General features: G+C 43.2%; 1 protein-coding gene across 2 annotated transcripts; it reads right to left on the bottom strand.

The window, feature by feature from the left end:
- Nucleotides 1-603: 603 nt before the first annotated feature.
- ACTR3B (actin related protein 3B) lies at nt 604-26,915 on the bottom strand. 2 transcript variants are annotated; one of them, XM_080974213.1, is made up of 12 exons: nt 26,683-26,915; nt 19,142-19,197; nt 18,553-18,677; nt 17,353-17,463; nt 16,894-16,989; nt 14,365-14,472; nt 12,504-12,647; nt 11,172-11,345; nt 9,492-9,584; nt 3,998-4,123; nt 2,599-2,682; nt 604-1,604 (listed from the first exon to the last, which is right to left on the bottom strand). In XM_080974213.1, exons 1-12 carry the CDS (start codon nt 26,724-26,726, stop codon nt 1,299-1,301), a joined length of 1,467 nt encoding a protein of 488 aa, XP_080830339.1. In that variant the 5' UTR covers nt 26,727-26,915; the 3' UTR covers nt 604-1,298. The 2 variants fall into 2 exon arrangements, with proteins under 2 accessions (XP_080830339.1, XP_080830338.1); XM_080974212.1 differs by having other exon boundaries at nt 1,378-1,608; nt 26,683-26,912.
- Nucleotides 26,916-27,551: the final 636 nt, after the last annotated feature.

Below are 27,551 nucleotides of genomic sequence, written 5' to 3'. Positions count from 1 at the left end.
GAGAAAGACCCAAGGAGGAGCTCTGGAGGTTTACCACCTTTCACATAATCCCCACATTTGTGCATAAATATACAATAAAAGGCAGTGGGGAGAGCAGGCTTATTTACAGTCATTTGCACTCAGTGGTTCCTTCTGACCACACAACCCAATTTTCCCTGATCCCTGTACCTACTGCAGACCTTTTTGCAATATCCAGAACTATTCCAGAGGGTCCCCTAACCCTCAGCATCAACTTTTTGGGTGTGGCAATTAAGTGGGTAGGAGGGACCAGCAACAATAGTGGGGGGAGGGGCGCTCCTTGCATGAGTGGAATATGCTTTCTGCTACTGATTACAACCCACTATGTCAAAGTGCCAACCTGAGGTTATGTATTTACTTCAATATAGCAGCGCCAACCAACTAAATCTTCTACATTCTTCTACTGCTACTGTTGGTACACGATATGAGTGGGACTGATCTATTTACAGTCATAAAGCTTATATCTGCGACCCCCAGGCATGCTCTTTCCCAAACGTATAGGGACAAACTAGCCCATTCTTGAGCAAATGTGGAATTTCCCAGAAACGGAACCTTCAACAAGAAGCAATTTAACCACAAGAACAGTTATCTGTGTGACCATGTTCACAGCTTTTATTTGATCAGTAGCCAACTACTACTCACTAGTCCCCCAAATTAAAAAATAGGAAACACAAATTAAATAAATAGCAGTAATAAATCTCATACATTACTTTCGGAGGCTTAAAAATTCATCTCACTCACATAAAAAGCAGTACCATTTTCAAAAACACACTTACATACTCATAGAGAGCCCTCTTGCTTCACCAAGGCATTCCACTCTATGCCTCAACCAGAAAGCGGCAGCGCTCCCACAATCCTCATGCATCGCTAGTTCTTTGTGCTCACTCAGAAAACCCACCTGATAATTGTCGTAAAATACAAAATTCTCCAAAATAAAACATTTGTATTGCAAGGTTACAGTACTTTTAATTTTTCTACAAACTAAGGCCCCATTTTACAATCTCATCTGTTCAGGGAACCATGAAGTCTCAAGAGGACCCACTGAAATTGAAGGGGTAATTTTCAAGCATAAAATCTCCTCCTTACATATTGGGCTGCAGGGCTGAGATCAATGCAGGAAACTTTTGAGCACTCTTCCCTGTTCCAGAAGTTTTAAAGCAATTTTGGCTTTTTTTTTCTTCTTGGCCTCTGTTTATCCCTGCAATTCCTGTTTCCACCATCTTCCAAACAGGAGCTGCCTCTTACGTCTAGAATCTAATGCTGAGGAGAGTCTCAAATCGTCAGCATACGTGTGACTTTTGTTCAAAAGGTTCTGGGTTGTCCATTTCATTGCAATGCATGATTCCACTGCACACGGTAGGACTGAAGTCTTCCTCCCCAAGGCAAGCGAACATCCACACTTGTGTTCTGATATTTACACAAAGTGCTTTCTTCTCCTTGCCAGCAAAAGGATCTCCATTAGACACAAGAGCAGGCACCACCACACGACGAGAATTAAGACATAACTCCAAAGACAGGATTGTGGCGGCAAATACCAGGACCGTATTCCTCATAATCTTTCTTGGTGTGACATACTTCAAAGAACTCTGACTGAGAAAACAAACAGAGAAAACGAGGTGCATATGAAGAAGCAAACAAACCAAGATTAATAACAAAGCATACTACAAAGCAAGTACGAAACAAGTGTGGTAAGTGCAAAAGAAGGTTAATCAATGTACAGTGGAACCTCGCTTTTGGAGCGTCTCGGAAGCCGGATGGTTCGGAACCCGAACACCGAAAACTCAGAAGTGAATGCTTCCATTTCCAAACATGCCTTGGAAGTCGGACGGCTTCTGAGGCACGTTTCTCCATTTTCTCCATTTAAATTGCTGACTGCCCATTGTATCTCGGTTGTCGAACGTTTCGGAAGTCGAACCTCTTCCGGAACGGATTACGTTCAACAACCAAGGTTCCACTGTACTCTAATTCCCCTCTTGGATGTTGGATTGGAAACGGTGATAGTAGCAGAGAGATTGGACTTCAGAAACAACAGTGGCCAATTGTCTTGGTTTCAGGCATACACATACACAAACACTCCAAAATGCATTGCGACCCTCAACAATAATTATTATTACTTAATAATACAATACAATTCAGGAGAGGTCAAGGCATACCTTCCTACAATTCACCACAAATTATGCCATAATGAGTAAATATGAATGTAAAATTTCAGATCTAGCCTGCAAAATTAAACAAAACAGAAAATAAAAAGTGGTGCCCTCCCAACGTTTTTGGAGTAAAACTCCCACAACCCTTGACTATTGGTCATGCTAGCTAGAGCTGATGGGACTTGAAGTCAAACAACATTTGGAGGAAACCATGTTGGCTACCCCTGAAACAGAAGACAGTAGAGCTCCATATGATAATGCAAAATAAAACAATACCCAGCAATGGAAAGAACACCAAACGAAAGTTAATCTTGTAATAATTCTCCTTTATCTAAGGAGAATTATGCCACCGTGCATGGGATTGGAGGAGATGGCCTCCAATTATTTTCCAGTAATGTTATTCTATAACGAAGTGTTTTCATAAGAAACATACTGTTGATGCAAGCATTGATCCTCCAAACCAGACTGCATAGCGCTGCATATGGTGACTTATCACTTGAACTTCAACAGGTTTGGGCTGAAAAAGCAAACACAACCAGCAGTTCAGTATCATCAAAACACAGCATGACCTTGATTAACTGAACCTGGTCAGAGCAGCAACTGTACCTTGATCCCAGATAGTTGCTATGAGAGAAGGGAAGGAGAATTCTGAATGTCCAGCTATGCAGAGACAAACAGATGTACTGAGGCTGGTACAGATTACTTATCCAGCATTCATGCAGCTTGCCCTGTCTGGATCCCACACCTGTTGCAAGTCCCCACCGCTTCAAACAGCTTCTACCTCCTCTCCTGCATAGTTGGCACATGCCAGATCCAAGCACCTCAAAACACATTCTCATCTCCCCACCCACGCATCCCACCTTCTTGCAAAAGGATGCTAGAATCACAGCATTGTCATCTACAGTCCAGAGGGAAATGGACAAGGAATTGCAGAAGTATATCCCTGCTTCTATCATTTCTACACTGTGGTTCCATTTTGCAGGTCTAAATTTTCATATCAGCACCTCCAACTGCTGAAGAGACCTAGTTCAGTTATGAAACAGCAACACCTTGCAGTTGTGGCAAAATGGAAACTCTAGAGAACAGATATTGGAGGAATGAGCTAAAATGCTTGGGGGGGGGGCAAAGAAGCAAAGCTATATCTGGCACTGCTGAATATATATGATGGTCAGAAACAAGATGCTCCATATAAAAAAAAATGTTATGTTTATCCTGGTGATGGCGAATAATTGGTGGTATAAGGGAGGAAGTATAATGGAATGGCGTAGTTATATGAGGCATGTTGATTTCTTAGAGAAATTAACAAAGTGCAAACACTAAGGAGGATGACTTTACAGGTAATTGGTATGGCTTTTTGCAGCAGGCTTGAAATTCTTCGAATATAGCACTTGTTTTGGTCACCCATGGCACACTGTGGAGAGACCCATGAGGATGAGTGGACTATTAGTTATTGGATATGGGGACTATTTTTGTATTTCTTTGTATTATTGTATTTATCATGTTATTGTTCTGTTTTTGTTGTTCAAACAATAAAAATGTTTCCAGAAAAGAAAAGAAAATTCTAGAGGCCTTCTGAATGTTGCGATTCCTTTGGATTGGGAAAAATCCAGAAACAGTCAGAAGCAGTGCTCATCACATCACCTCCTCAAGTGCTAGAGCCAGTTAAAGCCATCTCCCCTTTGCTGCAGCATCTCAGGTCTGGGCTTTGGCTTCACTAGATGCTTTTAGTACTCTAGTAAAAATGTCATCTGATTTAAAGGCCTCATTAACAGAGCTACGTGTGCACTTGCTTTGCTCGTTCAGGCATTTAATAGACAGTAAAACCCGTTTACCTTTATCCGACCACCACTGAGCTCTTCGCTGGTTTTCAGTCGAGCATCTACGACCCTCTTCAAGTCTCTCTGCAGCCGGCGCCCAAAATCCCTGAACATCGTGGATCCTCCTGAAAGAACCACATTCTATAGGGCAAAGAAATGGAACAGTTTTTGCCCTTTAGGCTATATGACCCAGGAGCAGCACTGAGCACATGGTAATTCTGAGATAAAGCGCCATGTGCACTGCCACTGGAGGAAGAACAGGACACAAATATGCTAAAGCCACGTTACATTTGGTCATTCGGAAAACTGATCATGCCAGTGACCATAAGCCACTGTGTAGCCATAAGCAGACAACCAGCTTACCAAGCTAGCAACTATAAAATGCTGCAAGTTTACAATGCGCTCAAGGCTGTTTTGGGGTTATGTAAATCTGCCCTTAGCCTTAACAACACAGAGAGACTTTGAAAATAAACACGAAGAAAGGGACTGCAATCCTGAAAGACCTAAGACAGACCTGCCTCAATAGGCACAGAAACACATGCAGGGTCAACTAAAAGCAGCAACATTAATACAACAGCATAGGTGGCTTTTAAAGGTATATAGCAGGACTGAGGGGGTGGTTCAAACTGGCCCATCTAGTCCAGCATCCTGTGCTCACGTTGACCAACCCACCAGCAGGACAGAAGCACAAGAGCAATCTCCCCTCCTGAAGTTTCCAGCAACTGGTATACAAAAGAAATTCCACCTCCAAGGTCCCTGGAGGCAGAGCATAGACTCTATCATGGCTTGTAGTCATTGACAGAATTACCCTCAAGTAATTGGTATAATCCTTTTTTAAAAGCCATCCAAGTCGGTGGCCATTACTGTCTCTTGTTGGCTTATCTCATACATGGGGTGATTTGCGCTCAGGAACGGCCTCGGTCCTGTATACCTGAAGGAGCGTCTCCATCCCCATCTTTCAGCCTGGACACTGAGGTCCAGCTCTGAGGGCCTTCTGGCAGTTCCCTCGCTGCAAGAACTGAGGTTACAGGGAACCAGGCAGAGGGCCTTCTCAGTAGTGGCACCTGCCCTGTGGAACGCCCTCCCAGCAGATGTCAAGGCAATAAACAACTATTTTACTTTTAAAAGACAACTGAAGGCAGCGCTGTTTAGGGAAGTTTTTAATGTTTTATGCTGTATTGTTTTTAATATTCGGTTGGAAGCTGCCCAGAGTGGCTGGGGGAACCTAGCCAGATGGGCGGAGTATAAATAATAAATTATTATTATTACGAAGGAAATTAACCTCTTCCTCCATGCCCAGTTCTTCCAAAACTTTGTTTATGTATCTTGAAGTCTTGTATCTTCTGCATGTTTTCCTTATTCTTAAAATACATATGACTGGGGGAGAGAGGAAGGCACTTGGGTCTCCCATAGCAACAGCCTATATCTTCTTGGACAGACTCTGACTTTTGAGTGCCATGAGTCTTAGTGGCATTTTTTTTAAGTGCTCTAAAAAGTACAGAATGTATAAGTATTGTGACCTAATGATGAGAGTCTGTCTGCACCTGAATCTTCATTATTCCTCACTCTCCCCCTTGTGCTGACCCACTTTCATATAAGCAAAAGAAGTTGAGCTACCCTGCTATCACCTTGCATGCTGCAATCTATATTCTGCAGTTTTCACTGTGCTGAACAAGAGCATTCAAGTAAGTATAGTCCTACCATGAACCAAGGGCAGCTTCTGAAAATAAACTCCAGTTGTAATGAAAAGAAATACCATATTTAATTATTAGGCAGTGCAGCCAGGTATGTCATGTTGATCAGACAGTGCCACCTATCTATCACGGTCAGCTTTTAAGCTAACATCTTTGAACAGCCTTAATGGTTTGAAGGCATTTCTTTAATCAGCCTTCACAGCTTAGGACCTTTGTTTTTATCCAGCAGACAGTAGGGCTGTGTGATAAATCGCTGTATCATTGAATACCAGTACTGAAATAACATCATGGTAAGTGTTTCAATAAGGCAATATACCAGTGACTAGTAAGTCACTTAAACTACTTTTAAAAATAGCTGAAAAAATATTAAATATATTATATGGAAGTTTATTTAAAGTTTTTATTAAATCTACTACTTCCTTGCATTTTAAGGCCTTTCATCACCGCAGGGAGCCTCGTCAAGGTCCTCGGCTGCTGCGGGGAAGCGCGGCACACCCTCCACTGCTGCGGGGAGGTATGGCGGGACACTCTGTTGCCGCTGGGAGACTCAGCAAGGCCCTCTGCTGCCACAGATATATATCACAATATTGATATTGTGATATTTAAAAGTAAAGGGACCCCTGACCATTAGGTCCCGTCGTGACCGACTCTGGGGTTACGGCGCTCATCTCGCTTTACTGGCCGAGGGAGCCAGCGTTTGTCTGAAGACAGCTTCCGGGTCATGTGGCCAGCATGACTAAGCCGCTTCTGGAGAACCAGAGCAGCGCACGGAAACGCCGTTTACCTTCCCATTGGAATGGTACCTATTTATCTACTTGCACTTTGATGCGCTTTCGAACAGCTAGGTTGGCAGGAGCAGGGACCAAGCAACGGGAGCTCACCCTGTCGTGGGGATGCGAACCGCGACCTTCTGATCGGCAAGTCCTAGGCTCTGTGGTTTAACCCACAGCGCCACCCACGTCCCCATTGTGATATTTAGCTGGTGATATATCGTAATGTTGAAAACCAGGTATCGCCCAGCCCTAGCAGACTGCCTTTTGTCCAGCAAGACAATAGAGCTATTTAAGTCAAATATATTGATTTCCATCACATTTGGACTTTAGAAAAGGAAAACTTCCCAAAACAGAGGAACTTGGTAAAAAAGGGAAGTTGGCAAAAAGAATAGGAATAAGATCAAATCTCTCCAGAATGGTGTTGGGTGAGTGAGTGTCAAAACAACAACAACAGAAGCTCAGCTAGAATGCATACTGCAGCTCAAGAAAGGTACCACTGAGAGCAAGAGGATGCCAGCATGGCTAATGGGCAGAGTGAAGAAAGCTAGTTGAGGAAAAAAGGCTTCTATCTTCCGAACAAAAAGGAACATAAAACTCTGGCAAAAGAAAAGGAAGCAGGCAATACAGCATTTAAATTAGAAGAGCACACCACGAAAAGAATAAGGCCACCACTAACAAAATGTTTTAATACATTATGAGAAGCTTGAATTCTGCTAGGGAGGTGGCTGGACTTTTGGACAAAAAGGGAATCAAAAGGAGGAAAAGGAGATTGCAGAGAAGCTGAATTCTTCCAATCTGTCTTCACAGTGGAAGACATACAACAGATCCCTGTGCCTGAACTAACTTTCTCAGGAAGGGAATCGGAGGAACTGAGGCAAACGGTTATGACAAGAGACAAAGTTCTAGGCCTTACTGACAAATTGAAATTTGAAAAATCACTGCATCCAAATGGCATCCACTTGAGAGCTTTTAAGGAACTCAAAGGTGAAAATTGCTGATCTTCTAACAAAAAAAACCAGACACCACCGCTGAGCAGGCCCATCGCACATGTCCCATCTGCTGTATTTCAAGCAGTGCAAAGTTACAGAGCATAGATACACCCATGGTGTGTTTCAAAATTGCATCAGTCACCAACTATAATAGTATTTGATCACTTAAATTTCATTTTTAGAAACAACTGATTTACATCCATATGTTTCCTTTAATGTTCAACCTCCCTTGTTCTATTACAATCAGCTACAATTCCAAAATAAAATACTATTTAAATTGTGCAATTTTAATTTTATTTTTAAAAGATAAGAAAGTACCCAAAATGAGGGTGATTAGAACCCTGTACGATTGGGGAGAGCTGGAACACTCTGAAATGCAGAATGGAGGTGATCATCTTTGATTACTGCCTCACATGGCCAGCCATGTTGAAAAGAGCACAATTTTGTCAGCTGAGTATAAGAGAATATTGACTGATGCTCAGAAAGCAGCATAACAGGGAAAAATATGGAGCGCTCCGGGGAAGATCTAAGTAATTTAATCCCAGTTGGAAAAGATTTAAGAAAGAGAAACCAACGGAAAGACAGAAATTAATAAAAGCAGACTTCAGCTAGGCTCCCTGCTATGGAGAGTGCAGTGGGACTCCCAAATACAGTGTTTAGCATTTAAATTACTAACATACCCTAGAAATACAAAAAGGAAGGAGCCAGCAGGGAAGGAGCAGCACTCTTTGTTATTACCAGAGTGCTAACAATCAATTTCTTCTCAGAGAATCCACATGACAATAAGGCTCCCATTTTCCTTCAGTTCTTTTCTCTCAGGGTTGCCTCCCAGCTTATTTTCCTTCAATTCTTTAGACACATCTAGGGAAGTAGCCAAATAATACCCAGAAACTGGCATCATTAATGCATGAATAGCCAGACAAGCTAAGGGCTGCATCTTCAACCTACACATAATTAGCTTATACAATTCACAAACATCAATGGGGTTAGGTACAGGAGAGAATTCACAAACAAAAGCTAGCTACCAGATTAGGTGGCTTTCAAAACCTATTACAGAAAGATTCATGGAGGGGAGAGGGATCCATCTACAGTCATTACTGAAGCAGAATCTCCACAGACAGTGTATGTCTGAAGTGTCTGCTATTTACTAAGTTTCTCGAAAGGTATGTTTACATGGCAAATGCCAGATCTTGCCACACTAAGGACATTCTGATGAAAGTGAGATGACTATATATATAAAAAAGAGTCTCATCTAGTATTATCATGCTAATGAATAGCTTGAGAACCAGCCTGTGGAAGTCGAACCTATCAAAAGCACTCATTCTCACTTTATGTCTATACAAACCTTCAGGAACTTTTCACCAACGTTCTTACCTATTTTAAGGGAAATAAATGCAGGAAGTGCCTCTCAAAGTTCAAGTTTTCCCCAATTCCCACCCCTGGCTGCATTTGGATGGTTGTATTGCAGCTTAATAAGCCCAAATATGCATTCCCTGCTCTCCTCTTCCTGCAGGGCACATCAACAGAGTGAGTTCTCCAAGGAACCATAATTTTCTGTTTTATCCAAACAGAAAACTATGGTTATTACCTTTGGAATAAGTCAGGATCTGTGAGATGATTTCTCCCGCCATGTGATCTTTAGATGATGAGTGGTATACGAACGTAATAAACAATAATAACACAATCAACTTCTAGGGATTGCAGTTGGTTAATATTACTTGTACTGCCAATCTATCACACCAGCAAGACATGACCACTGCTCTTAGATATTAAAGGATTAAGGGCTTCTGTCACTTATAAAACTAACTGCTTTCACTCTTTGTTCATTCGTTTTGGGATTTGTACACATAATACGCTTTACAGAGGCTCCTCTATGTCAGAGGTGGCTCAACCATGGTCTTCCAGATGGTGCTGGATTAGAGTTCCCTCCCATCATTGATGACCACTGGCCATACTGGATGGGGCTGATGGCGTCCAACAATATCTGGGAGACCAAATGAACATGCATTAAGTTACCCCCTCCCCCAAAAAAGACAACCCCCCCAAACTGTACCTTATATAAAGGGCGCCGAACATCAATGGGGCAGTTCTGTACAACGTCATCAACGACATGTGAAATGGATTCCATAAAGTCTGGATTGGCAAACTAAAATAAATGTAAGTAGAAACACAGGTGATGGGTTCATTATATGCACACACAAGCAAGGCTGCGGTGAAAAGGCTAAAGAGACATAGTTTAGAGGACTATGTTAGCCCATTGCAACAAGAAACGTCTCAGAGTGCTGTGCCACAGTGAAGACTGACAAGGTCCTTTTGCAGACAACAGCCTACTTCATCAGATCCACCCAAAAGACAGCTCAAGTTGACATTGGTAATAGCACCTCCTTACTACTTAAACCTCACACGTGCAGCCACAGTAGTAATTAATACCATTTGTCTACCACCAGTTTGTCCCACAGATAATCAGTGGGTGTTAACTTTCTTTCTTTTTTTCATTTTCATTCACTTTGTTTGTATGTCGTTTTCCACACATGAAAAAATCATGCTCAAAGCAGCTTTCAACAAAGAAAGCAGGAATGCATTAAAAAAACCCAACTCAGTACAAAAACAATTTTGTAATAACACAGGGGAGCAACAAGTAACTTCTGTAATACATTGGCATCAGTGCAGCCACCACAAACTTATCTGCAAGAGTTATAAGTTAACATAATATGTTAATATCATATCATGGAAGAAGTGCTTCTTCCATGGCTTATACAACGCTTAATACCCATTCCTAGTTGTTCTCAGTATAGAGACTGCAGGAGATTAAGGGCTAACTCCCTCGTAAATTCTACAGTGTTACATGGTAAGCTCCCCTAAACTAGAAAGCAAAGAGAACTGTTAATAACAGTTGTGTGTGTACATTTAATTCTAATGCATCTTACTATGATTCAGCCACAAGGTGGTGCTCTCTCACAAGAAGTGCCATTACATTCCTTCCTAATATGACTAGTACAATTATTACTTTTAATATTATTGTTGTTGTTGTATAGAGTGTTAGAGGAGGGGCAGTACCTCTGGCGGGGGATACATCGTGCTCCTTCTGGGGTAGTCTGTCCACCTGTGGCTCTTAGACGCTGTCAGCATGTGACAGTGGACACACACTGGAAACACCTTTTAACTGGCCGGTTAAACCAGGTAAGGGTAGCTGATGGGTCTTAAACCCTCAGTGAGTCAGGGGCCTCCCCTGCATGCAAAGACACACTCCGGTGGATTGAGCAGACAAGACCAATAGTGGGTCTAACAGTCAAGAAGGCAGGTTTCTGCACATACTATAGAGGGAAGTGAGGGGCAGATGGGGCTCGTCAACCTGGGAAGGGAGTCCATCTAGGAGAAGGAAAGCTCTGATCATAACCTCTTATGCCTTGCAGGGTATCTTCAGGAAAAGAAAAGGATAAGGAGTTAACCCTACACAAATCCGGAGTGGAGTCCCTAAGGTGCTTGGATGGCGCCTTGTACACCTCCTTCCAGCAACTCCTGCAGTCAAGACGGTGCCAAAAGCATTGCTTTCTCTGAGAGGAGGGTCTTGTCATCTGGGCAGCCCAGGACCTCCATACACACTGCCCTGGCTTGCGTCCCAGAGAGCTCACTCCAGTGCCACAGTGGCCTGTCTTCACCCCCTGAGGCACACTCCATTGTCTCTCGAGAAAGATGGATGCCAACAACATGCACTACTACAGCAGACTCTTACCTCTGGATGAAAGAAGATTTCTGGCCCAAGAAACCTTTCATAACCAACATCTATGATAAATTTATTTTTGTTGATTGAATTGATGCCTGTATACTGCTTTATCCACTTGCGTGGATCTGTATCATACTTGGCAAATTCCTTCACTATGTCTGGACAAATATAACAGTACTTTTCCTATGAAGAAATACAAAGATGAAGAAACACAATTATTTTATTGAATTAAAGGGATAGGCCATCTGAATGCAATAAGGTCTCATTCCCAATTAAGTGTACATCTGTGGCCTTAGGCATGCAATTGAGAAGAGACACAGCAGCATCCAAATCAGTAGGAATCTGTCTTAAAAATGCTACAATCAACTGCTTGTGAGCAAATGGCACTCTGTGCTTGTAAAGAAGCACTCTCCTCTCTGGCTGATCTGCAGTCGAAGAGAGAGAATATTCCTTGCAAAACAGCTATATGGGAAACACCAGTGGGAGGGTTTGCCATCTGAACCAAAATTCAGGGTCTCAACCCCTTGACACCCATAATAAGCACAAGTAAAAAAAGTGGAACTGCAGCATATCAGACTGCCTGTTTACTCAAAATATGATCTTTCTATGTCACCAGGAACATCAGCTCCTGCAGGCAATTATGGCCAGAAGCAATTCCCATGCGTAGCCAATGCAGAGAAAAACATAGCTCACATGAATTGCTTGCAGGCATGCCTGCAATCATCTCATGTGATTGGATAGCCAAGGGGCTTATGCCACTGAAGTTGATGCCCTTCCCTATGCCTGGCAAGCGGGACAGATCTAGCTGGCTGGCTTTGCTCTGGTTGTCAATAAGCACCATCTATCCCTTTCTGTTATAAGGAGGAAGAGGACCAGAACTCTGAGGACACCTTGCTGAAACAGAACATATAGAACCATTGCCTCAGAGGAAGAAATGATTGCCAAATAAAAAGTTTGGGGCTTTTGAAATTAGTTTAATAAAAGTCTCGACTCTGCACCAGTTTTGAGTTTCACCTCTTCTTGCTTTCTCAGTCACCGCTACCCTAGTTTCCCTTTCACAACTTATTTTCCCCATCAACCCCCTCCTTTATAGGACACAAAGGGACAAGAGTATGTGCAAGATTACAGGAGATTATCCTTCTTACTTCCTTTCCCCAGGTCCCAAAAACTCTAACTAGCTGTCTATGCATGGCACCGCTGTGCTGCAACAATCACAGAACACAGCTACTAGTAATAAACTGAGAAAAGATGGGGCAGGGGGAATAACAAAGTTGTTATATTTCAATGATTCACTGGCAATCTATTTCTGGACAGGCTGGTTAGTTTCACAAAAGTGTTTACCTTTATGGCTTTAGCTGTCTCCAATGATTGTTCGGGTGGAATTCCCACCTCCCTCTCCCTTAGGAGCTGTTGAATGAAATATGTAATATCTCTACCTGCAATGGGGATGTGTTTGATGCAACTGCCAATTACATAACCTTCTGCCTATAGGAGAAGGAGAAAAAGGGGTTATGAGTAGTAGATCCATAGCAACATGTTCAAACAGTTGCTGCTATCTAGCGTTTATAGCTCAAGAGAAGCCATACCTATAGCACAATCCTATACATAAGTCGATTAGACATAAGCCCAATTTAGTTCATTGGGACTGACTCCCAAGTAAGTTGGTATCAAGCAACTACAACCTCTCTTGCAGTTCCTACAACCTCTCTTGCAGGTGACTAACTTTTTTCTCCCTCAACTTGGATTGCACTGGGCCCACAGCAAACCAGTCCCTGAGATGCCACCTGCTACAAGAAGCCACCATTTGGCACTGCTGTCGCCTAAAGCGTAATAGGCAGGCATGCAAAATATGTACTCATGAGAAATGCTCAAGACAACCCATTTGCCAAGTGCATAATATAAACTAGGATGGAAATAAGAAGGGCCCTGGTTCAAGCAAAACAGTTGTGTGAACCAGTTCTTACTTTCATGCTCTAAATGGAAGTTTTGCTTCTTCAGGGTCCCAAAAGAATTAAGCTGCAGTGACAGAAGCACAGTTGAAAGCATGCCCTAAGGGAGAAGCAGCTATTTTAATCAACCTGGGCAGGGATCCAAAAAGCTACTTTTCATGCACCCAAAGGTTTGCATGGTCCCAGTGGGGATTTTGCCCTTTTCTTTCATCCACGTCACCACCTTGCCATACTGCACTAGAAATTACTGCAAAGCACTCTTCTTCGTGAGCCTGCCTTTGAAAAGCGTTCAGAAACTACAGCTGGGGCAAAAGGAGATGCCCTTTTTGGGCTTCTACAGATGGAGCCTTCTTTGAAGAGCACATTAGTCAAGCTTTGCATAATGTCCTGCTCATTTCCAGCTGCAATTCAAAATGCCAGTTATTACCTACGAAGCCCTGAACAGTTTGGGACTAGGATAGTTGAAGGATCACATCCTACCACATGAATCTGCCCCACCACTGTGTTCAACATTCAAGGCCCTTCTCAATGCTTGACACCTTCAAAGGCATGTGGGGGACACAGGACAAGGCTTTTTTGGTTGCAATATCCAGACAATGAAACCCCCACCCTAAGGGAGGGTTTTATTTCTTCAAGCATTTGGCATGTGTTGAATTTTTTTTTTCCACCTTTCTGTGTTGGTTTTGGTTTAATGTGCTGTCTGATGCTTTATTTGTCAACTTTATTGTATCTTAGATTTTATGGTATGTGCTATTTAATTTTAAGTGGAAGCTACACTGAGGACTCTTCCAAAGCAGGATATAAATCTTTTAAATGCAATACCACTTGTATTGCATTTTAAACGCATACTACTTGTAAATCTGAATGGACTTTCAAAGTGGTTTACAATAAAACAAGAGTTTTTTGTTCAAGAAACAGGAATCAAAATTTCATTTGGGTTCTTTGACTTAATGTATAGATTCTGAGATCCTGGACAACTTAGTTTTTCCTACACAACACCGTTTTTATATGTCCTTATTTTCAAAAGGCAAGCAAGATCTTCACATGCTTCACTTAAAAGCATGGTCTTATTTGAGATCAAATCAGTGTGTATCTACCACATTCTGATACTAAATGTTAAACGTGTTGATTTAATAAATTCCCTTGCTTATTATTTCAAAAATTCACATAATAATATGCCTGTGCTTTTCAGCTGTGGTAAGAAAAGCACATAATGTTGAATATACATGATGCAGAACACATATACTACTTACCACTGGAATGACATGGGTCACACCATCACCACTGTCAACAACAGTTCCAGTTAAAGTACGTTCCCCAACTTGCCGTGAAGTCCAAGACGCAGCTAAAGCCAACACGGCCTGCACAGGGTAAAAAATTACAACCACCACCATTCAGCAGCCATAAAACCACCACCCAAATTTCCAGCCAAATTGAGAACTAACAGATTAAAAACTAGAAACGGAAGAGCTGATAGGAACTTGAGCTATGAAACAGGAAGCCTTCCGTTCAAATCCAGCTTAAGCCAAGAGTTAGCCTGAGGGTGAAACCAGCCGCCATGATAATTGCATGAATGCAATTCACATGTGCTTTTTTGTTATGTAAATAGAGTGAAAGCCTGAACAGCTAAAACTACTATTTGTAGTTCAAGGAAAGCTTGTATTGGTGGCAACAGTGGCTTCATTCAAGATGTAAGTAGCAACTTTCAAGAAACCAGTTTTTTTCACTGTGATGGGGTGGGAAGAGAAGTGACATCATAAAGAGATGATAAAATGATAGAACCATAGAGTTAGAAAGGACCCCATGGATTATCTAGTCCACGCTTCCTCAACCTTGGCCCTCCAGATGTTTCGAGACTACAATTCCCATCATCCCTGACCACTGGTCCTGCTAGCTAGGGATCATGGGAGTTGTAGGCCAAAAACATCTGGAGGGCCGGGGCTGAGGAAGCCTGATCTAGTCCAACTCCCAGCAATGCAGGATATGCACCCATACCGGGATCAAACCCGTGATCTTGGTATTATCAGCACCACACTCTAACCAACTGAGCTAACCAGCAACTTTCCCTCCTTAGCCCCTCTGCCACAGTCCAGGGTTTGCCCAGGATTCCCCATAGGTGCTATTAACACAACAAACTAACAAAAAAACAAGCATGTGGGGCAGCAGTGGCCCATGCGGCAGTGAAGGTGAGGTACCCCAGACCTCCTGGCTTCCGAACACAGCATGAGGGGAAGGGACAAGGCACAGGGAGCTCAGCATTGTGTGGTGCACCAGAGCTAATCCAGCACTTATATACCTGCCCAGCACCAAGCTCCCTGCACCTTGCATTTCCCTTTCTGGGAAGCACCAGTGCCACGCTGTGTTCAGAAGCCACAAGGACACTGGTGTTGTGGTGGAGCCACAACACAGGCTGCTACTGATGTGGGAAAACATACAGGGATAATAATGCCAGTGTTAAACAGGGATTGCCAAGACAGCAATATGTTAAGAACTTTAAATATTGGGAAGGAGTTAAGTCTTATCTAAAAGAAATAAAATCTCCATCTGCTATATAAAGCATGCAGGAAGGTTGCCTGCTGGGCCACCTGGGAGAGGAGGGGAGAGAGAGAGAGAGACTTCATATTATGCCACTTCTAAGAAAAGTCTGTCCCAGTACCATTAGATGTAGCTTCTTGAAATGAAAAGTTTAGAGCTTAAAGTGCTTTTATCAATCACTTTCCACAAACATAAGTAAAACAAGAACATCTAGATTGAGTTGTAGCAAAATCAGAGGTAAATAGCAGGAACATAGGTAAAGGTAAAGGGGTCCCTGACCATTAGGTCCAGTCATGACCGACTCTGGGGTTGCGGCGCTCATCTCGCTTTATTGGCTGAGGGAGCCGGCATTTGTCCGCAGACAGCTTCCGGGTCATGTGGCCAGCATGACTAAGCCGCTTCTGGCGAACCAGAGCAGCACACGGAAACGCCGTTTACCTTCCCGCTGGAGCGGTACCTATTTATCTACTTGCACTTTGTGCTTTCGAACTGCTAGGTTGGCAGGAGCTGGGACCAAACAACAGGAGCTCACCCCGTCGCGGGGATTCGAACCGCCAACCTTCTGATTGGCAAGCCCTAGGCTCTGTGGTTTAACCCACAGCGCCACCCGCATCCCTAGCAGGAACATAGCATGCATTAAAATCCACATAAAAAGGTAGTTCATGTACAAAACAGATACAGGAATGCTCTATTGGTCCTGTTCACCTTCAGTTTAACAAATGATCTATTTGCTCCCTTCTCTCCCTCATTAGCTATCCTTTAGCTGGCACTCTTCCTAGCCACATTAGATGGAGAGGTGAGGCCACAGGACCCACTCCACTGGTTCAGCTGAGAGACCCATCGAACCCCATTTGGCTCCTCCTCTCCCCTCAAGTGTTTCCATTTAAGCTGATCATTATAAAAACATCATAATTTTAAGAACTGGTGCTTGAGTTTGCTTGCTCATCTTCCCTCCTCATTCCTTTGATTTTCCATCCTTTAAATTGCAAACCTACAGGCTGCAAATATATCGTTTCTCACTTATTGTTTGTAAGGTGCTTTTTGTAAGAAGCCTTTTTGGCTGAACAATAGATAAAAAAGCACCAAATAAATAAATATGGATTTCATCACATCTAACAAAAGTTTTCACCTCCAAATTAAAGCAACCGTCACACTCTAAAAACCCTTAATTTAGGTAATACGCACAGAGATGTCCATACTTTATTCTGCGAAGATACTGTTCACTGTTAGAGAGATTCACTGTTTACCTGAACCGCAATGTAAAGTCCTGGCACGTTAAAAGATTCAAACATGATTTCCGCGAGGTATTCTCTGTTCTCAGGAGTATTCAGTGGTGGCTCAGTCTGTTTTTAAAAGATATTATTAAATTATAAAAGCATAAAACACATTTTATTAAACTTGGAATTGACACTGTGTGTGTGTGTGTGTGTGTGTGTGTGTGTGTGTGTGTGTTTAGCAGTCCTGTTTTTATAAAGATATGTGAATCTAAGACAGCCTTCCCCAACCTGGTGCCTTCTAGATGTTTGTACTGCAATGCTATTCAGCCCCATCAGGGACAATGCAGTCCAAAACATCCACAGGGGAGAAGATGAGGAATACTGACCTAAGAGAACATGGGACTAACTATTCCCCAGTATTCCCCAGTTTTTAAAAAAGTTGTAAAACATACATTTAAGAATGGCAAACCTTTGGCCTGTTCTTCTTACCATCAAGAAGTAGTGATCTTCTGGTTCAGCTCGAAGATATTTAAAAATAACCTGCTCCATGAATCTTTCCATAAGATCCCAGTCTTCCACAATACCATGTCGTATAGGCCACTGAAGTAAAGGTAAATGGAAAAATATCACACTACTGAAAAGCATGTCCCTTTTGCATAACATGAGTAGGTTTATATTCTGTTGTCTCAGTCCAGCAGACACGCTGTACACAAGGAACTCATCATGAGCAGGGCCCAATTGGCTTCCAAATAAGAAAAACAAGTCATGCCTGACACTGAAATGCTGAAGGGAAGAGTCCCTTTGCACGCCATGTTCTGTGTACACATCATCATTCAATGGCTTTCAGTTGGCAAATAATATGAAACTGTCAAGGCAGTGTGTGCTCTGACCTTGCCATGCCCTACATACACCAAGTGAGAGTGCTCTCAAAGTCCTTTGCAATACCTTAACTCAGACAGCAGTCATAAAGGCAACAGTACCAGGACAGGAGACAGGAGATGCAGCATGGGAAGGGAAGAACCCTTGCAATGCTTGGCCTCTGCCTGATCAGGAGAAAGCCAACATAAACTTGAACAAAACATGTAGACACAGTGCCATAGCTTATGGAGTCACATATGCAAGGAGCTTGCAGTCTAGGTTGCAACAGCGGGAGAGAGAAGAGAGAAGTAAAGAGAAAGGCAAGGGGACAAATACATATGTACACATAACCTTGATTGAAATGAAAAGGAAGTAAGGACTAAGGGTTAAGCTAAAGACTTCACAGGTTTTAAAGAGAGATTTGAAGGAAAGAGGCACCAAGTACAGGGAAGGGCTTCAAGCATATAGGGCAGCAAAAGAGGAAGAGTGGAGGTAATTAAAGGAGCAAGATACTTTTGCGTGGTAAAGGATAATCAAATCAGAACTCTCAAATCCCCAATTCTTCTCTGTGCATTGGTCATACCCTCTGTGCATTGGTCATACACTCTGAGGTTGCTACATCTTAACAACACATCCATAAAAGAAGTATTGTGGAATCAGATTGGTTAAAAACATGTGTCCTCACTAAACTGAACTGCGCTACATCTTGCAACAGCCTGCAGAGCTGCATCTTGCAAGAGGAAAGATCAGCCTACCCCACACCTTCTTTCTTCCTTTCTTTTCTTTCTTTCTTTTGTTTGAAGGGTGCTTCATTTTTTACTCCAGCCTTACCTTTGTAGCATAGGTAGGTTTATCTACGGCTTCATCTCCAATGAAAAAGTCTAGATCATCAATTCCTTGGGTAAGCCTCCTCTGTGCTTGGTCACCAACTTTTGCCGATTCTCTTATTGCAATACCTACATTAAAAGAATTACAAGGCGCCATCCCATTAACACCACCCTTTTCTAAACTCTAAAATCCTAGCCAAATATGTACAATTTCACAGCCAGGTGGCATCTGCAATTCAGCATATAAATGGACTGGCAGATTATTCAAGTTGTATCCATGGTGTCAGGTAAAGAGGAAGTCCCTTGTCTGCTAAGGCAGATCCCTGGCAGCAACACAATGGAGATAGGCAGGAAACAGGACTTGTCATAGCAACCAGAAACTGGTCTAATGAGGGCTGGACCTGGCAAAGAAGGAAAGCAAGCTTTTCTCTTCAGTTATCCACTAGCCAAGCACAGTAGTGTAGTAAATACCATTTCTCAAAAAAGAGCAAAATGTACTCCACCCAAAGAAAGCTGAGCTAGAGAGCTGAAAAGCAGTCGCCTCTCTTCATCAATCAGCACATATTTTATAACGAAGAGTAAAAATTACTTACATGATGGGATAATGAATTGTGGTTCTGTATTCCCTGCATAACCCAGTTTTGTATACCTAAAATAAGAAAGTGAACCAGTCTTCAAATGCGTATTGTGGAACAACAAAGCTGCTGTTATACAAATGTGCTACACAAAATACTGTATAATTAGTGACTCACACAACACTTAGTGTTTGGACTAGCCTTGTGTTTTAACAACTCGCTTGGTAGCCAAAGGTGATGAGGTATATTTCCTGAAAGTCTGTAAGTTGGCTGGCAAAGCAAGGATAGGTCCCTTCAACCAGGTAAAAACCAGTAACTATTTCACCAGGCTACAGTTTTAACCCTGTTCTTCAAGAGACAATCTGAGGACCTCATCAAGGATCGCTATGCCTCTCATAAAATGCTAGTAAAATTGAATTGCCATGTCATGAAATAATGCATGTCTAAAAAGTGTGTCACCAACATGTAAAGTTTGGAAAGCTCTGGTCTATGGTGTACTCGGGGCAGCATCAGGGCCAACTTGAGGGCCAGGGAAGGGGCGCTGCTGTTGTCTATAGAAACTCTCTCTCTCCAGGGTCTCTGTCAAATTGTGGGGGGATCTAGACTGTGTGTTTCTGACACTGGGCAATCAGGACAGATTAGAGATTCTGCTGGTTTACCACCCACCTCGCTGCCCAGCAGTCTCCCAACCTGAGCTGACAGAGCTGGTCTTGGAGGCAGTACTGAGGACTCACAGACTGCTGGTTTGGGGGGACTTCAACATCCATGCTGAAGCGACTGGTCCTGAGGTGGCTTAGGACTTCATGGCTTCCATGATAACCATGGGGCTGTCCTGACATGTCTCTTGCTCAATGCAAGGCACACTCTAGAGTGACCTTGTTTTCTCAACAGGGCAGGAAGAGGGTGGTCTGAAAGTGGGGGAATCATGCCAATCCTGGCCCAACTGCACTGGCTGCCAATTCATTTCCAGGCCCAATTGAAAGTGCTGGTTTTGACTTATAAGGTCTTAAATGGCTCAGGAACACAACACCTCAAGGACTGCCTCTCCTCACAGGAACCGACCCAGACCTTGCCATCATCATCTGAGGCCCTCCTTCACATGCCTCTTCCATGAGAGGTCTGGAGGGCGACAACATGAGAATGGGTCTTTTCTGCAGTGGCCCCCTGCTTGTGGAATGCTCTCCCAAGGGCGCCAGGCAATCATTCCTCTTCTCCCAGGCCTTTGGTTAATTAAACAATTATGTGGAGTGGGCATTATTTTTTCTTTTTATATTGCAAACCACCTTGTGATCTTCAGATGAAAGACAGCATAGAAAACGAATAAATAACAGTGATAATATACCACCACTTTTAGAAGTTGTATTAATTTACAGCAGAGTCCTGAGCATGCTTTCCTAGAAATAAGTCCCACCAATTCCAGTGGGACTTGTTCCCCAGGCATGTATGTTTAGGGGCACACCCTTAATCCAAATACAGCAAGGCCTCAACACTAGAAATTTATAAGGCTCCCAAGGAGACCTTACACTGCTGAAACTAACAGTTAATATGAAATGCAGTTTGACTTCAACATCAAGGCACATGTCATTCCAAACAATCTTAATATAGATCATTCTGACCATGTGAAATCAGGGGCATGTAAACTGATCGCTAGGGAAACTTGTCAGAGAGAGAGATGATTTATACAACTGAAAGAGGAGCAGAACCTGGCAGACAGTGCGTTTAGGTAGAAGAAATGAAGTAAAATAAAAAATTCAAATCATGGCCAGGGAATGAGATACAGGATGAGTGGTTGTTAATCAAAGGATCAAGCAATTGCTGAAACCATTTTGGGTTCTACTAATGAAACACATGCCTGCAATCTAAAGGGCTCACATCTGAAGACTGCTTAGTTGGGGTGTCTAGAGGGCACTATCTTATTATATCCAGTGCTAGCTAATATGTATATGAAGCCACTGGGAGTGGCCGTTAGGAATTTTTGGGCCAGGGGCCATCCATATGCTGATAACACTCAGCTTTATTTCTCCGTAACATCTTGAGTTGGGAGAGGCCATGAAGTCCCTGGACAGGTGCCTGGAAGCATTGGCAGGATAGATTTGAGAAAACAAGCTGAGCTTGAATGCTGGCAAAATGGAGCCACTATAGGTGAGTGGTTTCCATGTCTGAGACACTGGTCAACTCTCTACCCTGAGTGGGATTACACTCCCCCTGAAGGGCTAGGTTTACACTCCGGGTGTGCTTCTGGATCAATCTTTGTCACTGGAGGCCCAAGAAGCCTCAGTGGCTAGAAACACCTTTTACCAGCTGCGCCTGGTACAACTATAGCTGCTCCTGGCCCAGGAAAGCTTGGCTACAGTAGTTCATGCACTGGTTACTGCAAGTCTGGATTACTGCAATGTTCTCTATGTGGGGCATCCCTTGCGCTTGATCCGGAAGCTTCAATTAGTGCTGCAACACAATTGCTGGCAAGAGTGAAACCCTTTCAGCAAGTAATTATCTTTGCTCAAAGACCAGAAACTGGTTGCTGATTTGCTACCAGACCAAGTACAAGGTGTTGTATTTTTTATTATTTATTTGCTTGTTTTATTTATTTAATATAATTTATACTCCACTTGATTTTTGCAAAAAAACCCAACAAAAACAAAACACTTCCTAGTGGTTTACAAGAGATAAAACAGTAAAATCAAGCCCTTAACAGCTTGGGGCCAGTTTACTTGTGAGATCACCTTACCCCATATGTGCCTATTCAACCACTAATCTGTGGAAATGGCACTGTTATAGGTCCCACATAATACAGTACTTGTTCTACATATATAAGAAATCAATAATTTAGTGTGGCAGCACTCATTGTCAACATACAAATGCTTACAATAATGATATGCTTATTTCCAGAACTAGAAAAATTTCAGGCACATAGTTTTGTGCGCAATTTGACATTTTTCAAACTAAACTCATTTTGTCCTATAAAAATTTTACACAAATGCTCAAATTATGGGGAGGCTTTTTGGAGTTTAGGTGGGTGTGAGAAGTGAGTGCATTTTAATGGCATCTTGAAAACACCTGTTAGGTTTATCCACTAATTGCTTTTTATAGCTCAGTCGGTAGAGCATGAGGCTCTTAATCTCAGGGTTGTGGGTTTGAGCCCCATGTTGGGCAAAAGATTCTTGCATTGGAGGGGTTGGACTAAATGACCCTCATGGCTCCTTCCAACTCTACAATTCTATGAGATCTCTGACTGCCCCCTCCAAGCAAAATGTTAGCTAATCCACGGCCTTGCTGTAGCCTGTGTCTCCTCTGCTCTCCATGTGATTTTAACATTAGCCAAATACCAAGGAGAGCACCTTCTCCACTGTGCAATCTCCATGGTCCATCAAGGAGGCCTGCTTTGTACCAAGCAGAGACAGAAGGGCAGGCAGAAAGGCATTTTTAGTTACTCCCCCACTTATGGAACTTTCCCACTTGCCACATCCAAACCAGCATTTGTTTTTATTTTATTTTTTATCAATATTCTCTCTATTGGGGCTGCTTTCCGGTGAGCAGGTTTAAATAAGCAGATAGATTAGAAGTTTTACTTTTCTACATATTCTGAACTTCCAGCATAGAGCAGACCATAAAACCGAAACAAATGGATCTTCCAAATCATTTGAAGAAGGAAAGAGGGGGCGAAAAAGATTTCAGAGAAGAACTCATTTTCATTTCCTAAATTAACAAGAGTGTGTGTACATACTACAGATAGCATCTAGAGAGCAAAACTAGTCTCTGGAATTCTACACTAAAGGAAAAAGTCAATTCCACCTGTAAGCACAAAAACCGACATCTGACATCAGAATACTATCACAAATTGTGCAGCTACACTTAATTTGCGTATTTTAAACCAAATGGCCCAGATCACAAGAACCGGACAACTAGCTATGTGTGTCCAGCAGGGCTTTGGACTCATGTTTCTCAAACCCTGGTCCCCCACTTTGCATGGCTAATCTTTCAAAAGGAGCAATGTTTTAAAAGTAGCTTGTGTTGTGTCCTCTAAAAGCCAAGTGCTCTATGGGGACACCCAAGCCCTGAGGAGGCACTAAAAATAGGACAGATCCAAGCCGTTTTCTCCTAGACTTTTACAGTCTGGTTAGAGTCGTTTATTGGTCATGTTACTTAAAAAGGAAAGTCTAAAAATAAATGCAATGGGCTGTGAGAGAGGGGCATTGGAAGAGGCACTGCTGTTTAGAAGCATGGTGCTGAATTTCCAGAGAGGCAGTTGTGCTAGCCTGCTATAACACGAAACAGCAGAGAGTCCTACAGCACCTTTAAGTCTAACAAATCTATTATGGCATAAGTTTCAGTGGATTTCAATGCATGAAGTGCTCCCTAGAGTTGCAGGTATAGTGGTTGTGGTAGGTTGTAAACAATAAGGTCAGAAGGAAATTAAATGCAGAAAAACAACAATTATGTTAACAGTGGTCATCATAAAAACAGTTGTTGTTGATAACACAGGCATCCTGGCATTGGAAATCCAATTTACTGTACACCTAAATTATTTTTATTACACTTTTTCTCGATTCCATCATCATCATCAAACCTTTATTGGCATCACTTCTCGATTCCATATGGATACTGAAGATACAGTCAAAATTAATCATCTTCACAATGTTTTGTGGGTTTCATACTCTCCTGGCAACAGATGGAGACTGACACAGACTCCAGCCTTACTTGCTCAACTAGGACTTGCTTATCTGTGACTGTGACATCAATCATATGTCTTGGCAAGAAAGCACTGGTCAATTGCTATACAATTCCTACCATATGGCACATGTGCACTTCCTAAGAGAGTTCTATCCAGTGTTACTCAAATTCAGAACAAACCAACAAAAATGAATAGATATGCTTAACTTACATCCAGTGGCGTAGCGTGGGGGGTGCGGGGGGGCCGGCCGCACCGGGCGCAACATCTGGGGTTAGGGTTAGGGGGCGCAAATTACTTGCCTTGCCCCGGGTGCTGACAACCAACGCTACGTCACTGCTTACATCCATTAATTATCAAGGATCTGCTCCAAGTAGAAATTTGTTGGCTACAACCCAGGAATCCTGCAATCCAGGAACTTTAGGTGATCAGCCAGCACTTGCCAGAAAGCCTGGAAAGTGGCAGGTCTCCAGCATGCCAGCCAGACGTAAGAGGGGTTTGCCTTCTTGGCAAACTTGGCCAATCATACACTTGCAAAATGTGAAGTGTGTGTGGAGTAAATTGGGCAGGGCTTTCAGGAGGGTGTTGGCAGAATTTGTAGTTGTGGGATTTGGGGATGCACGTGCAAGAGGACTTCAAAAAGAAGGGTTGTAACTTGGGTAAATATTATTCCAAACACAGGAAGAACTACATTGTTGCCCATCTGGTGACCATATACAAAAAAAAAACACCTTTTAACAGTTGTACAGAGAGGTGGTAATTTAAGAAGATCCTCATCTGCAGCGCTAGAAAGTGACAAGCTGCACATGTCCAAGTGCTACAAATAAGAACCATACTAAGTCAAAAATTCCCCTACCCAGTGACTACTGGAATTATCACCCCTCCACCTGTTGCTTCTATGAGTCAGTTCCAGACTAATGTTGCTGCAGTGAGTTCACCTTCACCTTAATATCAATGTAACAACTGCTTCATGATGAATTTAAGTGTCATTTATTTTAATTAGAACCAAGTGTGACTAACAAAGATCCAGCCCTATGGTTTTAACCTTCCTCCACCATTACTTTTCTTTTAAACCAATATGGGTTTAAAAACTTGATTTTTCCCCTTTTACAAGAAAGCTGCAAGAGTTTTTGTAAATCAAAGATTTATACAACCTGTAGCACACAACTGCAGGTATGCACATGCATTTCAAAAAGTATTCAATAAATAGATAATTGCAGGCTTATAACACTGATAAATTTCAAGGTTATATAGATCAAACCACAATGTGAGAATCAAATGCTTTAGCATGTATGACCAAAAGCTTCTATAGTCACCAATTCTTCTACAGGAGGTTAAGCAAGAAAACAGAGGGTGGGGGACTGGGTGGGGTACAAGGGCTTTACATTCTGGCTTAAGAGATGGATTTTGAAATGAATTTGTGATTTAACTCTGTCATTTGCATAAGGGAAAAGGTGAGGAGAGAGGGAAGGATAACATCATCACACTGTACATATAAAACACTTTCTGTTTCCTACAAGAAACTCCTTCAACAAATTCCAAAAACTGACCAAGTGGTGGGGAGCCTCAACATGCCAGCATATTCTCAACATCTTCTGAATATACAATCAATCATATCAAAATATATGAAATATGAGGTTGGAGGAAGAGTTTAAGAGGTAGGAAAGCTGGCAAAATAATATAACTGGGAGAAAATCCACAAGGGATCAGAAGAACAAAAAGGATGACAGTAGGGCAGAAACCCAACAGAGGCAATCATTTTAAATATGCTAAATTGTGGGTATGGCAGGCAGAGAATCCATGGACTGCGTGCTGAGCTAAGGGTGCCTCAACAGCATGATGAAGGTCAATCCAGGTAATACACCATTAAACGAGAGAACAAAATGAAAGGTGGTTGGTTGCTTTGGAGATAGCCCTTGTTGCTTTGGAGATAGCCCTGGTTCAGGGGAGGGTGTGCTGTTTGTGTAAAACAAGGATGGCACAAATTAGCGAGGCGGGGGTGGGGAGAAGTATTATGAGTTCATTTTGGACACTTTGAAAGCACTGGCAATGGAGGACAAGAGAGCAGGAAGGGCAGAACAGAGAATCCTTAGGATTTCAGACTCCTGGCACCTCTGTTCATAAGAAGGAAACCTAGACAGAGGCTTGCTTCTTAAAGCTGCGGAGATGAAGGGGCATTTCTAGAGGAGATAAAGCAAAGCAGCTATTATTATTTTTAAATTTATATACTGCTTACCGGTATGTGCCGAAATGACTTCTTATTAATAGAGGCCACCGAAGGCATCAAGGATAGAAGGGAGAGCGAACGGACCCTGGGGTGCAACCCTTCACTAATCTCTTTCGGCTGTTTTCAAGGAATAAATAGGCCATTAAAACTTGACACTATAGCGGCAGGAAGGGGAGAAGAGGCACCAAGAGAAATCTCACATCCTTTGGGGAAGGGAAGATGCCGGAGGAGGTTAGCCTAACAGCAAGCATCCCTGAGTGGGTGGAAGAGAAAGACGAAAAGGCAAAGCTGGTTGTGGCAAGGATGGAATTTGGGCTGGGGGGTTGACAATGAGAACACGTACCCCCACCCTGGGGAGAAGGGGGTCAAATACTAAGCCGCATCAGTATTTGGGGTAGGGTGGGGTGGGAAGATGCTGGCAGGGAGAGGATGCCATGGACAACCCCGAGATGGAAAGAGGAGATCGAGAGGAGAGGCAGCGAGTCTTTTTAGGGGTGAAATAGAACATGCTAAGGAAAGGGGGCTATATATGGAAGGGCCTTGGTGGTGGAAGGAGGGGGCTGGCTCCAGTTCTCCGAGAGAAGGTGCCCATTCTGGGGCGAAGGAGAGGAGGGTTTGGGGGCCGCCGCGCAACGCCTGAGGCCGGCGCCCGCCTTCACTCACCCGGTGCCGCCGTCCACGACGCACGGCGGCAGGTGGCTCGCCATTTTCGGGGAGGCGGAGGGGCCTGGGAAAGCCACCGCCCACCACCAGCAGCAGCACCAGCCGCCGCCGCCGCCGCCACAGCAACGCTCCGCAGCCGACGAGCCTGACAGCGGCGGCCGCAGCAGCAGCAGCACGCTTGCGCCAAGGCCCACGCTTCTCCCGCTGCCACCCCCCACCCCGCTCCTCCGCACCCGCCGCGGCGGTTTTAAGCGAGGCGACGCAAAAGCCACCCGTCGTCGCCGCCGCCGCCGCCGCCGGCGCCTCCCCCGGCGGCCATTTTGGGATGTGGCCCAGGCTAGGCCTTTGCCCTTGGTGTCAGCGGTCGCCTAGCAACAGGCGCGGCTGAGGCTGGAGGGAGAGGAGAGGGCCGGTGTGCCCGGGGAGAAGCCCAGGGGCGAACAGCGGGGAATGTGCCTCGTGTTGTTGTTATTCTTGTTTATAAATAAAGTGACATTAAAAACGAGAATATATATATAGTATGACCTGTAATACTGGCTGTTCCCATCTATCTGGGCAACCAAACCAACTGCCATCTTCCCGCTTTTCTCTCTCCACCATGCCTTTCTCCTCTTGTGTCATGGCTTTTAGATTGCAAGCCCGAAAGCAGGGCCTACCTTGTAATAAGAAATTCTAAGGTCTCAAATATATAATAAATATTCATAAATGCACATATGTAAATATATGAACCATGTGTCTGAAACAGTACAGGATAGCAATCCTGAGGCCATTTTAACTCTCCCAATGACCTCAAATATTCCTCTGCAGTAAGGGAGGCATTATCTTTTCACTTACAAATCCTGTCTTAAGGCCGTATTTGTGTATGAATA

This window comes from Podarcis pityusensis (genome assembly GCF_964106645.2).
Source record: "Podarcis pityusensis genome assembly, chromosome: 12".
Classification (NCBI taxonomy): domain Eukaryota; kingdom Metazoa; phylum Chordata; class Lepidosauria; order Squamata; family Lacertidae; genus Podarcis; species Podarcis pityusensis.
This window is presented reverse-complemented; position numbering and strand designations above follow the sequence as displayed.